We start from the raw sequence: 13,867 nt of genomic DNA on the forward strand, positions 1-13,867 counted from the left end.
AAGAAAATGTGTAGGCCTGACAGGTCAGGAAGAACTCACATATTAGAAGAAAAATTAGAAATGGTAAAGGATATTGAGACTTGAAAGATAAAGGCTCTACCATCTATCATATGTGTCCCTCTACCAATTACAAGATTTTTATCTGTGAAATGAGAAAATAAAAACAGAGTATAGTTGGTTCTGAAAGCTTTACTGTTAATCACATTATAATACTGCTCACCAAAATTAGGGGATATTTTATCGCTTCATATTCATTTTGAAATATCCCCTAATTTTGGTGAGCAGAATGGTTAGAGAAGGTAGAAATATACCTCATACATTGGGCTGATGCCATAATTAGTGTTGAGTTCCTTAGAGGGTTGATACATATAAGATTTTAGTGTTAATGCTATTTGAGAAAATTTGAGTGAACTAGGTATTTGCTGTGTGTGTGAGAGAGAGAGAGAGAGACAGAGACAGAGGGACAGACAGACAGGAAGAGAGAGAAATGGGAAGTATCAGTTCTTCATTGCTGCACCTTAGTTGTTCATTGATTGCGTTCTCATGTGTGCCTTGACCAGGGGGCTACAGCAGAGCGAGTGACCACTTGCTCTAGCCAGTGACCTTTGGGTTCAAGCCAGCGACCATGGGGTCATGTCTATGATCCCATGCTCAAGCCAGCAACCTTGGGGTCTCGAACCTGGGTCTTTTGCGTCTCCATCCAATGTTCTCTCTACTCCACCACTTCCTGGTCAGGCAGCATTTGCTTTTTCTATTTTTGTTTTTGTTTTTGTTCAGTTGAGAGAAGGGGAGATAGACTCCCACATGCGTCCTGACTGGGATCCACCCAGCAACCCCTATCTGGGGCCAGTGCTCTGCCCATCTGGGGCCATACTCACAACTGAGCTAATTTTAGTGCCTGAGGTGAAGACTCCTCAGGGCCCAGGGCCAATGCGCTAGAGCCGTGGAGAGAGAGAAGAGAGAGAGAGAAGGGGGGAGGAGAGGCAAAGCAGATGGTCACTTCTCCTGTGTGCCCTAACCAGGACTTGAACCCAGGATTTCCACATGCCAGGTTGACACTCTACCACTGGGTCAAACACTACTGTTTTCAAGTTTACTTCTTGACTTTTGCTTCCTTGACTCTGACAGTACACTTTTGTGGATTTCTTCTTTCATCACTAGCTACTCCTTAGTCACCTTAGCTGGCAACCTTTCCTTCCCCAACTTTCAGATTTTGCTGTTTTTCAGGGCTCTGTCCTAGTGTGTTTTCTTTTTTTAGTCTTTCTTCATGACTTTAATTTATATCTTCAGTTCAGTTTATATCTTTGTGCTCCACACATATAAATAAATAGTCTTCATTTATGTGTCTTATAGACTTCTCAGTGTGTCTTCAGTGGAGCTCTTTGTTTCTTCTTCAAATTTGTTCCACTCCTTCCTCCCTTCTGAGACCAGCGCAGCAATGGGTGTGCCCGAAAGGAAGGCGCTGCAGAACTTAAGAAAAACCACACAAGACACAACATAAAGAAGAGATAGGTACAGGGGACTGCCGGCCTCTACAATTGAGAGCCCAGAACTCTACAGCATCATCATACTTACTCGTTTCTTGAATCACCAAACAAATTAGCAGAACATGGGTTAAATTAGCAGAGCATGGGTTCAGGTCAGAGAAGGATGATTAAAACCTTTCAAGGGGCCCTGGCCGGTTGGCTCAGTGGTAGAGCGTCGGCCTGGCGTGCAGGGGTCCCGGGTTCGATTCCCAGCCAGGGCACACAGGAGAAGCGCCCATCTGCTTCTCCACCCCTCTCCCTCTCCTTCCTCTCTATCTCTTCCCCTCCCGCAGCCGAGGCTCCATTGGAGCAAAGATGGCCCAGGCGCTGGGGATGGCTCCTTGGCCTCTGCCCCAGGTGCTGGAGTGGCTCTGGTCGCAACAGAGCGATGCCCCAAAGGGGCAGAGCATCGCCCCTGGTGGGCGTGCCGGGTAGATCCTGGTCGGGTGCATGCGGGAGTCTGTCTGACTGTCTCTCCCCGTTTCCAGCTTCAGAAAAATAAAAAAAAATTAAAAAAAACCTTTCAAGGTATGCAGGAAATGGCTATAGGGATTAGCTGCTTCCATTTAACAATCTTACCAGTGCTTGCCAGGGCAGCGTTCAGCCCCTGTAGGACTTGGCGTTCCAAAGTCCGCACGTAAGACTTGTTTCAGGGCAGCATTTCAGTCTCTGGCCATTTTCCTACACACCCCAGCCTTCTTAAATTTCTGCAAATGCTAGCACTGTCCTCCCTACTGCCCAAGCAGGAACCTAGGAGTCATCTTTGATTCCTCTCCTTTTACTTACTCTGACTCCCCACCCTCAATTCTGTTGACTTTTAGATTACATTCACTGCTACTGTAGTGGTCCTGACGACCAACGTTTAAAAAATTTGGATATTAGTTACATAAAATATCTTTTTCCTTTTACTACTTATCTCCCTAAACCATTCTCCTAGCACTAAGAATGGCCTTTTAAAAACATAGATCATGCCCTGGCCGGTTGGCTCAGCGGTAGAGCGTCGGCCTAGCGTGCGGAGGACCCGGGTTCGATTCCTGGCCAGGGCACACAGGAGAGGCGCCCATTTGCTTCTCCACCCCTCCGCCGCACTTTCCTCTCTGTCTCTCTCTTCCCCTCCCGCAGCCAAGGCTCCATTGGAGCAAAGATGGCCCGGGCGCTGGGGATGGCTCTGTGGCCTCTGCCCCAGGCGCTAGAGTGGCTCTGGTCGCAATATGGCGACGCCCAGGATGGGCAGAGCATCGCCCCCTGATGGGCAGAGCATCGCCCCATGGTGGGCGTGCCGGGTGGATCCCGGTCGGGCGCATGCGGGAGTCTGTCTGACTGTCTCTCCCCGTTTCCAGCTTCAGAAAAGTGAAAAGAAAAAAACAAAACAAAAAAAAAAAACATAGATCATGATAATTTCTTACTTAAAATCTTTCAGTTTTGTTTGTTTGTTTGTTTGTTTTTTGGCACCCTTCCATTTTGCTCTCTAGATTCCACTGAAATTTAGTCATTTTTCACATTCTTTCAGGTGCAAACCAGTCTCTTTGCTGCTTTTACACACTTTATAATGCTTTCCCCTATACCAGGGCTTTCTTCCCTGTTTTGATTTGGCTAGTTCCTGTTCCTCTCAATTTTAGTAGATATTTCAAAAGGACCTTCCTTAATCATGCTGCCTAAAGTAGATCCCCATGTCCATAATCTCTGTCTCTACTTGTTTCTCATGGCATATAGTTTGTAATTGCTGTATTTGCTGCCCTGCCCCACCTCCCAATGTAAGCTCCATGACAGCAGAGACCATGTGTGCCTCATTCACCAACATATCTCCAGCACTTGACCTGCTATCTAGGACATGATAGCTGTTAAGTATTATTTATTGGATGAAATGAGCTGTCATTAACAAACTTGTTGGATTGTATAAAGTGAGGCTTCCATCCATAATAGTCTTAAATTGTTACATGAACTTGATAGTAGCTACCTTAGAAGGGCTTTTGGGCTTTGAACTTTTTCAGGTGATTAACATTACTAAAGTCTGATATCCAACTAAAAGAGAGATAATTTAGAAGCACCATTGCATTTTAAGTGACCTATCATATATTGTGTTATTTCATAAACCATTTTCATTCAAAAAACATTTGTGAAAGTAAACATGAGTTTTCTCTACTGCTCACAGATTTTTCACAGTGACTAATAGTTGCTTCTTTGTCATTTCTAATGTTGTGTGGAACAGGATGCAGAAAACGCCATTCAGCAGATGGGTGGCCAGTGGCTTGGTGGAAGACAAATAAGAACTAACTGGGCAACCCGAAAGCCTCCAGCTCCAAAGAGTACATATGAGTGTAGGTGTATTGGCGAAGAAAAGGAAATATGGAATTTTGGAGGAAAATACACTAGATTTTAAATGTTAGAGCTGTTCCCGGAGACTTATTGCAGAAATAGATGAGAAGCAAATCAAGACTACTGTTCTAAAATGTACTTAGTTTTCATTTTTGTAATTACAAATAATAAGTAGTATCTTTTGTGTCAAGTCTCCTATTCAATAGAGAATATTGAGTAATTTTTTAGACATTCTTGGGGGAGGTTTAATCTTTAATCAAATGTAATATGTATTATATTTATATAAGCATTTTGGTCAAGGTAAATATTACCATTACAGTAGTGTAGTTAATGCTGCATTTTTCTTTCTGAACATTTTATTTAATGAATTAAAAATATAAAACTTTTCATCTCCAGCAAACACCAAACAGCTGTCGTATGATGAGGTTGTAAATCAGTCCAGTCCTAGTAACTGTACTGTGTACTGTGGAGGCGTCACTTCTGGGCTAACAGGTATGGGGGCTTAACTTGTATGGCGTCTTGAGATTAATTTTTAAACTGAAAGTCTTAATATTTGTAGAATTTTAATACAATTTAATGTGTTTTTATTTTTTGTCCAACAGAACAACTTATGCGTCAAACTTTTTCACCATTTGGACAAATAATGGAAATTCGAGTCTTTCCAGATAAAGGATATTCATTTGTTCGGTAGGAGTGGTTAAAAAAAACTCTTTTCCCCCAAATTTGTTTTAGATATTTAACTTAGTGGTTTTCTTTAAAATTTACCTTAGTTATAAAGAAATAAAAATTTCTCTCTAGCAGTTAGCATATTTGCCACTGTTTTTGTAATAGCTCCCTTCTTCCAACACAAAACCAGTAAAACATTCTCTATTAAAAGAAGTTTCTCCAGAAATACAAGAGCGCTGAAAAAAAACAAACAAGAGAATATGCCATTCTATTGATTCTTTTATATGAACTGCCTGGCCCAACTTTATTTTTAAAAATAATATTCTTAACTATTTTAAACAGTTTATATTGGTGATTCTCAATATTGTTTTCAACAGATTCAACTCCCACGAAAGTGCAGCACATGCAATTGTTTCTGTTAATGGAACTACCATTGAAGGTCATGTTGTGAAATGCTATTGGGGCAAAGAAACTCTTGATATGATAAATCCCGTACAGCAGGTGAGAGGGTTCTTGACTTTGCAAAATAACTACTGGGCTAATACTAATAATAATGTTATTTTTAAATGAAATTGCTGATAATCCATGTTAATAAGTTTTTAGTTCATACTAAAATAATAGTATATAAGGGCTCTTCCTACATGTATTATAGTTCCAGAGTGATGGCTCATGGATTGCAGTGGTGACATGATGAATGTGACCTCCTCAATTGACTCATACACAGTGGATTTTAAAATGCTCCGACAAACCTAACAGGGTATTAAATTTTTTCTTAATACGTACTTGGTAGATTTATTCACATACTTGGAGAACTCACAAGCATTGTTGACTTGATTGAAACAAAAATATTGTTGTATTTATGTTTAGGGCCTTTGCATTTTTCTGCTTTTGTTTTTCTAGGCAGATATAGTGGTTAACTTGATCCCACAGAGGTTTCTTTGAGGGAATTGTAAATGGAGCATCAAAATAGGCATAAAATTCTAAACTATTAAGTTCTTTAAGTAAACTGAATATAGAAATAAGTAATCTTTGTATCTTTCTTATGTAAAGGAAATATTCATGTGAATAGTATACAAAACACTTAAACATTCTACTGAGTTCAGTATTTATTACTAGAACATTACCCACTGCCTTAAAAAGAATATGCTATTCAGAGCATCACATCAAGTTAAAGCAATCAATATAACCTCACTTTTTTTGTCACTTTCTCAACTCTTGTTTATCCTTTCATTTTAATTGTAGTGATGGCCCTAAGTGTTATGGCTATGTATATTAGTTATTTGTGGTATATTAGGACATATAACTTCAAATAATACTAAGTTATCTGTTATAATTTCACTTAATAGCAGAATCAAATTGGATATCCACAAGCTTATGGCCAGTGGGGCCAGTGGTATGGAAATGCACAACAAATTGGCCAATATATGCCTAATGGTTGGCAAGTACCTGCATATGGAATGTATGGCCAGGCATGGAACCAGCAGGGATTTAAGTAAGCTCTTTCCCTTTATTATTAGCCTTTGAAAACATCAAGAATTTAGGAAGACATTTTAAGTATTAGTAGATAGCCTGACTTTCTAAAGTGTACAGCTTTAGCCTTTGAAAGACTTAGTTTAGAATGGTTTTTAATTTATAGTTTTCAGTATATATCTTTAAAATTTTGCCTAGAAATATGTTGCCTTGAGATATAACAAGCATTATAAAAATTTTGGTAATGAAACAACTAATATTTAAACAAGAAAATAAGCTTAATAGTTACTAAGCTTTTCCTGTGACTAATGGTCACTTGGCTTTGTTTTGTTTCTTTGTTTCCATTTGGGGCAGAGAGAAATGGGTTGCAGAGAGAAGCATCAACTGGTGGTTCCACTTAGTTCCATTTAGTTGTAGACTCATTGGTCGCTTCTCATGTGTGCCCTGACTAGGGATCAAACCTGTGACCTCAGTGCTCCTGGATGACGCTCTGTCCACTGAACTAGCAGGCCAGGGCCTTGGCCATTCGTGTGTGTGTGTGTGTGTGTGTGTGTCAGAGATAGGGAGAGTCAGAGAGAGGGACAGATAGGGACAGACAGGAAGGGAGAGAGATGAGAAGCATCAATTCTTCTCATCTCTTAGAAGCACCTTAGTTGTTCATTGATTTCTCATATGTGCCTTGACCAGGGGGCTACAGCAGACTTGAGTGACCCCATGCTTGAGCCAGCGACCTTGCGCTCAAGCTGGTGAGCCTTGCTCAAACCAGAGGAGCCCGCGCTTAGCTAGCGACTCGGGGTCTCGAACCTGGGTCCTCCGCATCCCAGTCCAACGCTGTATCCACTGCGCCACCGCCTGGTCAGGCTTGGCCATTCTTGAATTCAGTTGTTTTGTTGCTCTATGAGGATGTTTTTTTTGTTTGTTTGTTAATGATTTTACAGAGAGGCAAGAGAGAGGCAGGAGAGCAAGAAGTATCAACTCATAGCTTCTTCACTTTAGTTCACTGATTGCTTGTTGTATGTGCCTTGACCAGGCAAGCCCAGGGCTTCAAATCAGCAACCCCAGCATTCTAAGTCCACGCTTTCTCCCCTTTGCGACCACAGGCTAGTCTGAGGATGCTTATTTTTAAGGAAGAAAAAAAAAGCTTTGCCTCTACTTTCCTTGACATAACAATTCTTATATTTGAGTTTAAGGAAAAGTATATTTTCTTTGTATATGTTATTTGTTCTTGATGATACATTTTAACCAGTGATTGCCCTCCCCTCTGCTTCTTTCACATGCTCTGCCAGTCAGACACAGTCTTCTGCACCGTGGATGGGACCAAATTATGGAGTGCAGCCGCCTCCAGGACAGAATGGCAGCATGTTGCCTAATCAGCCTGCAGGGTATCGAGTGGCAGGGTATGAAACCCAATGAAAAAGGACTCTAGAATCTAAAGCCAGTGGCTTTGAGGCTACAGGGAGTATAGTAAAGCCGTTGTTTACTTAAAGATTTATCAAATCAGTCAGTGCATATGTCAGATACAATATTTATTTAAAAGGTTCATTTTTTTAATCATGAAATTACTTACCATCCATATTGTTTTAAAAAGAAACAAGATGCTGGATGTCTGCCAATTTTTGCCTTCATTACCTTTTTTAATAAAGTTTCTCAAATCCTTGTTTCAAATACAAATGCAGGGATTGCTGCCACTTTTTTTAAATTAAGAGGCAGAAAATTGCACAATGTTGAACTTTTTTCCACTAAAGTAGTGCAGTTCTAGTTTGCATTCCTGATATGATTTAAAACATGTAATATAAAGATGTTTTAAAAAATGAAAAACCAAAACTGTGCAGAGTCTGGAAGTTCTTTGTAATCTTCAGCTTGTGCACAATTCTGTTTTAGGTTTTTTTTAAGAAATTGTTTGAGCTGTCCCATCTCCATCATTTCCCTTTGGGGTTTTTAAATATAAATTATTAGTTTACATCATTTTTGTATCTACATTTTTTCAAAAATTTGTCTTGCCTTATTAAAGTTCTGTAAACTATACTTAAATGGGGAAAAAATGTTCGATTTGATTGAAAACTTTTCTCAGATGGATTAATTGCATTCATCTTGTTTTTTATGAGAAGGTGCCTCAAAAACTCCCTGTTGACTTTGTTTAAAAGAATTTTTATCTTCTGTGATAAATTTTGCTGTGTACCAGGAAATATAAAAACAAAAACTTGTTACTAAAGAAAATCTCTGAAATGTGATAAGTTCTTATGAACCCGTGCTAATTTCATGTGTCAACTTCTACATTTATGTGTATTATTTCATTATGTAAATTGTTTTAGCAGTTGAATATTTTGCACAGTTATCAAACTGTATGTCATTTCCTTCTTAAAGGTATCATGCAGAGTTGACAGGAGATTTATATGGTTTTAAGTTGTTTGCATGTGAATATCAAATACACACTTTGGTAGTCTTTGAATACAAAGTCATCTGCTCTTGTTTTTCGAGAATTTTGAGACGAAGTTGTATGTAAAGGAATATAATAATTTTCCATTTTCTAGTTAATATTTACTCAAAAAGAGTAAATCAACTTAATTTTAATATGTACAAATGATAGCTGTGAAACTGTAGAATATCCTTATGTTGGGCTTGGGGTTTGTTGTGAACTCCAAAATTAGCCTGAAGGACCAGCCGGGCAAAGCATTTTTTAAATGTTCAGAGGCCAAAAGATAAACAAAAAAAAAAACCTTAAAATCCTACCTCCTTAAACAGCCATCAAAGAGGAGAATCCTCAGTGCAATCATTATTTTGATTCTTTTGGTACCTGTTTTCCTGGAGTTCCCAATCTTTTTTGGGGTGGCTCCGAGCATTAAGAGGTTTAATCTTTGATGGCATTGTTCTAGTTTTGAAATTTCTAGTACATTTCAGAGTCTCTTAGAATAGTTATGGGAGATTTTGTTTTGTTTTCAGTGACTCACAAAGGGGAAGGGTCCCCAGTATATATATTGGGATGGTCAGTTGTTTTTCAGACCGTCAGAGAGCTCCTAGAATTTTATTTAGGAACAGAAAAGGCCTGTGAAATTTTAGTTTCCTGGCCCATATCTTCCAACCAGGAGCAAATGACTGACTCTATACTGGTCTCTAAGCCAATACTCTTGTAAATCACAGCCCAGGAAAGACAACTTATAAATATATAATTCTCTGGAGCTCAATTCTATGCAGTTGTGCTAAGGTTTCATTAAGTCACTGTGTATTTTTAAGTGTTGCTACATTAAAAGTTGCTTTATGAAAGATGAGTAAATTTTTTAAATACTTGGAAATTTTATTTCCTTGTTAACTTCTACAGATCAGGGCATCCAACCAAAAGCAGCTTATGTGAAATATTTAAAAATTACAATATCAGGAAGCTATTTTTAAATTCTCCTGGTTTATGTTTCTATTTTAGAACCCCTTATTTTTCTGTTTCAGAAATATTTTATTTACTACAAATCTGTCAAGTGCAGGGTAAATTATTTGGGCCTAAATAATTTAAGCAAAAGTATAGTTTTTCTTTCATTTTGACTATCTCAAGTAATAACACTTTATTAACCGGTATATTTTTTATTGCACAAATCTCAAAATGTACATTGACTACTTTTTAAAAAGAAAGTGGTATTCATGATGAAAAGGTTACTACTGAACAAATTCATATTTCAGGAACATTGCTAACTTTGGTTTAAATCTTACTTTTCCTGTTAAAACAAATCATTTAAAGATTTTTCCGTCTAAACCTACTGGCATTAGTATCAGGTAAGGAAATTAAAAGTTTTTAAAATGGTTTTATTCTCTGCGATATGCATTCAGATTTTATTTTAAAATACATCTGGTACTGTAAAGAACCTTAAATGACTCACACTTAGTGAGTCATTAATCCAGTATTCTTTGCCCTGACTGTTTGGATATTAAAGTTCCTTTATGTTTTCTATAACCTGTGGGATATTCTTGCAGTGATTATTGTGTGAGAGATTTTTTTTCTTTTTGGTCTAGCTATATTGTTTTATATTCATTCAGATATTTGGTAGTTTTAAAAAATCTTAACTCCAGAAACCATGGTTTGCATTGTGTTAGTGTTTAATACAACAACAAAAAATGGAATGATCTGGATTCAAGTCATTATAAAACCGAGATGTCAAAAAAAAAACACCACACACACACAACCAAGATTTCATTTTTCTTTATGATAATATCTCCATGCTGAAAATGAGATTCACATTGTAGTTTTATTCTTCTGTTTTGTCCATGTACTTCTCTTCCTTTTGTATATGTTGTTTGAGTTCTGTTACATTTGAGAAGGCAGTTGATAGAACTAGATTGCATATACAAAGAGAGTTAGGCTTACTAAATGCTATAGGGTGCTCTTCAGGTTACAGTGACTTTGAAAAAATAAAATGTGTTTATAGGAAACAAAAAACATACTCTTTCAAAGAGTGATTTCTAAAAACAAAATCATTTTTTGTAGGGGGTTACATTTTTTCCAGTCATGGATTTTACTACTGTTGTGTTTAGAATTTGAAGAATATACCTATAAAATAGGAAATTTTAATTTTAAGAGCCTTAATAAAATGTATATGAATGTGTCTCGAATAGGATTTTACATTTGGCCTGTAAAGTTGGAGGCATGTTATTCTGGTATTCAACTTTTGGAAAAAGCAGACACCCGACCAGGGGTTAGTAGGCTAGCACGAAGTGCTGTATAGAAAATAAGGATTAAGCACAATTTTACATACTAGATAAATGAGAACCCTAGCTCCTTGTTCAGCTCTAGCATATGAATGACCACATTTCCACACAATAGGCAGGATTTGGAGGATCCTTCTGTAGAAAAACTAAACTCATGAGAGAAAAGATAGATGCTTCTATCATTTGAGGGTTCCCACCAAAAAGCTAAATGGCCACCAGTCACTACAGTGAGCGGAGTGGGCCAGTCACTAAGCCTTTCCCATGTATACAAATCTTCCAAACAGGTTTTTAGTGCTGTGCTTTTGAATAAAGACAGCCAAAGATCACTAGAAATGAGGAAAACTGATTGTGACAGGTAGATCTTAAAAAAGCAACTATCAAGAATCAGGAGAACTATAATATCCTGAGATGAAAAATGCTGTATTTAAGAAATTAGGATGGGATATTAGTAAAATGTGAGAACAAGAAACTAAAATAGAAATAAATTTAGTAAGAATATTAAAGACAATCTGACTTGTGGTAGCACAGTGGATAGAGTATCAACCTGGGATGCTGAGGTCCCTGGTTTGAAACCCCAAAGTAGACCCAGGCCGGTTGGCTCAGTGGTAGAGCCTCCAATAGCATGTGGATGTCCTCCCAGGTTCACTTCCCAGTCAGGGCACACAGGAGAGGCAACCATCTGCTTCTTCACCCCTCCCACCCCTCTTCTCCTGCAGCCATGGTTCCATTGGTTCCAGCCTATGGCCCTGGCACTGAGGGCGGCTGGGGGGAGTCACCTCAGGTGCTAAAAATAACTCGGTTGCCAGCATGGTCACAGACAGGTTGTCAGGTGGATCCCAGTTGGGGTGCATGCGGGAGTCTATCCTCCTCTCACTTGGAAAAAGAGGGAGGGGAAAAAAGGGCCAAAGTCGCCAGCTTGAGCACAGGATCATCAACATGGTCCCAAGGTCACTGGCTTGAAGCCCAAAGGTCTTTGGCTTAAGCAAGGGGTCACTGGCTCAGCTGGAGCTCCCCGCCCAACACACACACACACATACACACACACACACAGCAATCAATGAAAAACTAAAGGGCCACAACTACAGTTGATGCTTCTCATCTCTCTCCCTTAGGAAAAAAAAACTTTGGCACTGTTGACATTTGAGACCAGATAATTCTTTGTTGTGAAGTCTGTCTTGTGCATTGTAGAATCTTTAACATCTATGGCATCTACTCACTAGATGCTAGTAGCAGTGCTCACAGTTGAGAACACGTTTAGATAATCACTTGGCACCCATACAATCTCAAACAACTAGGTATTGAAACCCCACAGTTAGAAGGTCACCATCCAGATGATCCAGGAATACGCTGATGATCACTTAAAACTGAAATAGACAAAATTGGAAACAAATTCCTGGAAAAAGTGTACCCTCTTCCCCTACTTCCACTTTAAGAACTTAACCAAAAAACTAAAGGACCATTTTCCCAGGCAACCTGCCTACAGCGCCCCCTCTAGTAAGTAGCAGAACCAGGGCCAAAGTTTCAGGAAATACACACACACATATAGAGGCCTCACCCTTAACATATTACACTCGGGTTTTTCTTCAATCACAAACAGGGCATTTAGATTTATTCTGTGTGATTCTAAGGACCAGACTAAAACATAAGCTGATTTCAACTCATTATATGGGACTACATCAAAAGTAGTTAAGGGAGAAAAAACGACAAAATTACATAAGTCATAGAAACAGCGGATACTACCGTGATCAAGACCTTTGACAAAAGGCTAAGTCGCCTGACCTGTGGTGGCGCAGTGGATAAAGCATCGACTTGGAAATGCTGAGGTTACCGGTTCAAAGCCCTGGGCTTGCCTGGTCAAAGCACATATGGGAGTTGATGCTTCCAGCTCCTCCCCCCTTCTCTCTCTCTCTGTCTCTCCCTCTCCTCTCTAAAATGAATTTTAAAAAAAGGCTAAGTCGCAGCTGATATCTAGTAATTGTTCATCGTTATCAATGGAACTCTACTCAGAAACGGGAGTCTCTCAGGCCTAAAACAGTCATGGCCAGCCCTAAAGCTGTCAGTGCCTTCGGAACTAGGAGGGTGGGACGGAAACACTCGAACGCCCGCGAAGAACCTGAGCGAAACTCTCCAGGTAAACGCAAATTCTACAACCGGATTCCGCAGCAATTCTCGGCAGTCTCCAGGAGGAAGAAACTTCACCTCCCATCAGACAACGCGAGTGAGGTGGGCGGGCACTTACAGCACGTGGGTGGCATGGACCAATAACGACTGTCGTTACAGCCAACAGTTTGGCTACGTTTGTAAAAGACCGCGACAGACGAAGAAAGAGGAGGTGAGGGCGGTTAACAGCGTGGGGCTCTGGGGCCGCGGGTGGGGGTGGGGGTGGGGGCGCAGGGCAGGTAAAGAGGCCGTACTGACAGAAGGCGGAGCGGCGGTGGAACAGGTGTAGAGCCTGGAATCCCGACGAAGAGCGTGCCTAAGGAGCGGGGTGTGGGCCAGGCGTTGCTTCTGCTTGGGCCTGATTTATAACCGGAAGAGAGCCTTCCGCGGGGAGGATGCTGGGAAACAGGTCCTGGGTGGGGCGTCCGGGACCATGTGGGTCCCGGAAACGAAGCGAGAGATGCACGTACCCGAGGCCCCTTTTCCAGACACGTTTCTTCATTTCCCTGGGGGCTTTTCTGCATCATTCTGAGGCCGCGCAGGGCACCCTGTGCCGGGAATCTAGGCTTCAGGCTTCCACGACTGCCCCTTCCTCTCATTTGTGATTTGAGAAGGAATCCAGTGGGTTCCAGACTAACAGCTAAAATAATATGATGTGGCTGTGAGACATTCATCACGTCATTACTTTGAGACAATTTCCTCATCTCTAAAGATGAGTACAATAGTACCTACTTCACAGGAGCATGGTTTCAATGTAAGGGATGTCTAAACCTGTAAGAATTTGTATGAATTTGAGTCAAACTGACAGTTGCCAGGAAGCAAAGTCTCAATGGATTGAGAAAATGCTCAAGAGAATGGCAGTTTTGCACCTTATTTTATACGTTAGAATTCAAAGCTGAAGACGTAGGGGGGGTTACATGAAATCCATTGGTGATAGATTAGGGAGATAGGAGAAAGTAAAGCCCGGGAAATCTCTGGGATTGGGTGAAAGGTAAACTGATTAGACATTATTTTTACATAGGTGGGTATAGGATAGTTAA

At 40.0% G+C, this 13,867-nt stretch overlaps 2 protein-coding genes across 11 annotated transcripts in view; both read left to right on the forward strand.

Moving 5' to 3' along the window:
• Window positions 1–9,915, forward strand: part of TIA1 (TIA1 cytotoxic granule associated RNA binding protein) — a 43,495-nt gene extending 33,580 nt beyond the window's left edge. For 4 of the 9 annotated variants that reach the window (XM_066378047.1, XM_066378049.1, XM_066378051.1 and 1 more), the window contains 6 exons: window positions 3,736–3,844; window positions 4,239–4,334; window positions 4,445–4,529; window positions 4,886–5,009; window positions 5,855–6,000; window positions 7,265–9,915. In XM_066378047.1, the coding sequence (XP_066234144.1) occupies window positions 3,736–3,844; window positions 4,239–4,334; window positions 4,445–4,529; window positions 4,886–5,009; window positions 5,855–6,000; window positions 7,265–7,391 (687 nt within the window). In that variant the 3' untranslated portion in view covers window positions 7,392–9,915. Of the gene's footprint in view, window positions 1–3,735; window positions 3,978–4,238; window positions 4,335–4,444; window positions 4,530–4,885; window positions 5,010–5,160; window positions 5,266–5,854; window positions 6,001–7,264 lie in introns of those variants that run through there. The other 5 variants (XM_066378048.1, XM_066378050.1, XR_010750401.1 and 2 more) reach the window with 4 other exon arrangements.
• Window positions 9,916–12,953: 3,038 nt separating this feature from the next.
• Window positions 12,954–13,867, forward strand: part of C3H2orf42 (chromosome 3 C2orf42 homolog) — a 41,228-nt gene continuing 40,314 nt past the window's right edge. For both annotated transcript variants that reach the window (XM_066378077.1, XM_066378076.1), the window contains exon 1: window positions 12,954–12,999. The gene's annotated coding sequence lies outside the window, so the exon portion shown is untranslated. The remainder of the gene's footprint in view (window positions 13,000–13,867) is intronic.

Source organism: Saccopteryx leptura, chromosome 3 (assembly GCF_036850995.1).
Source record: "Saccopteryx leptura isolate mSacLep1 chromosome 3, mSacLep1_pri_phased_curated, whole genome shotgun sequence".
Classification (NCBI taxonomy): Eukaryota; Metazoa; Chordata; class Mammalia; order Chiroptera; family Emballonuridae; genus Saccopteryx; species Saccopteryx leptura.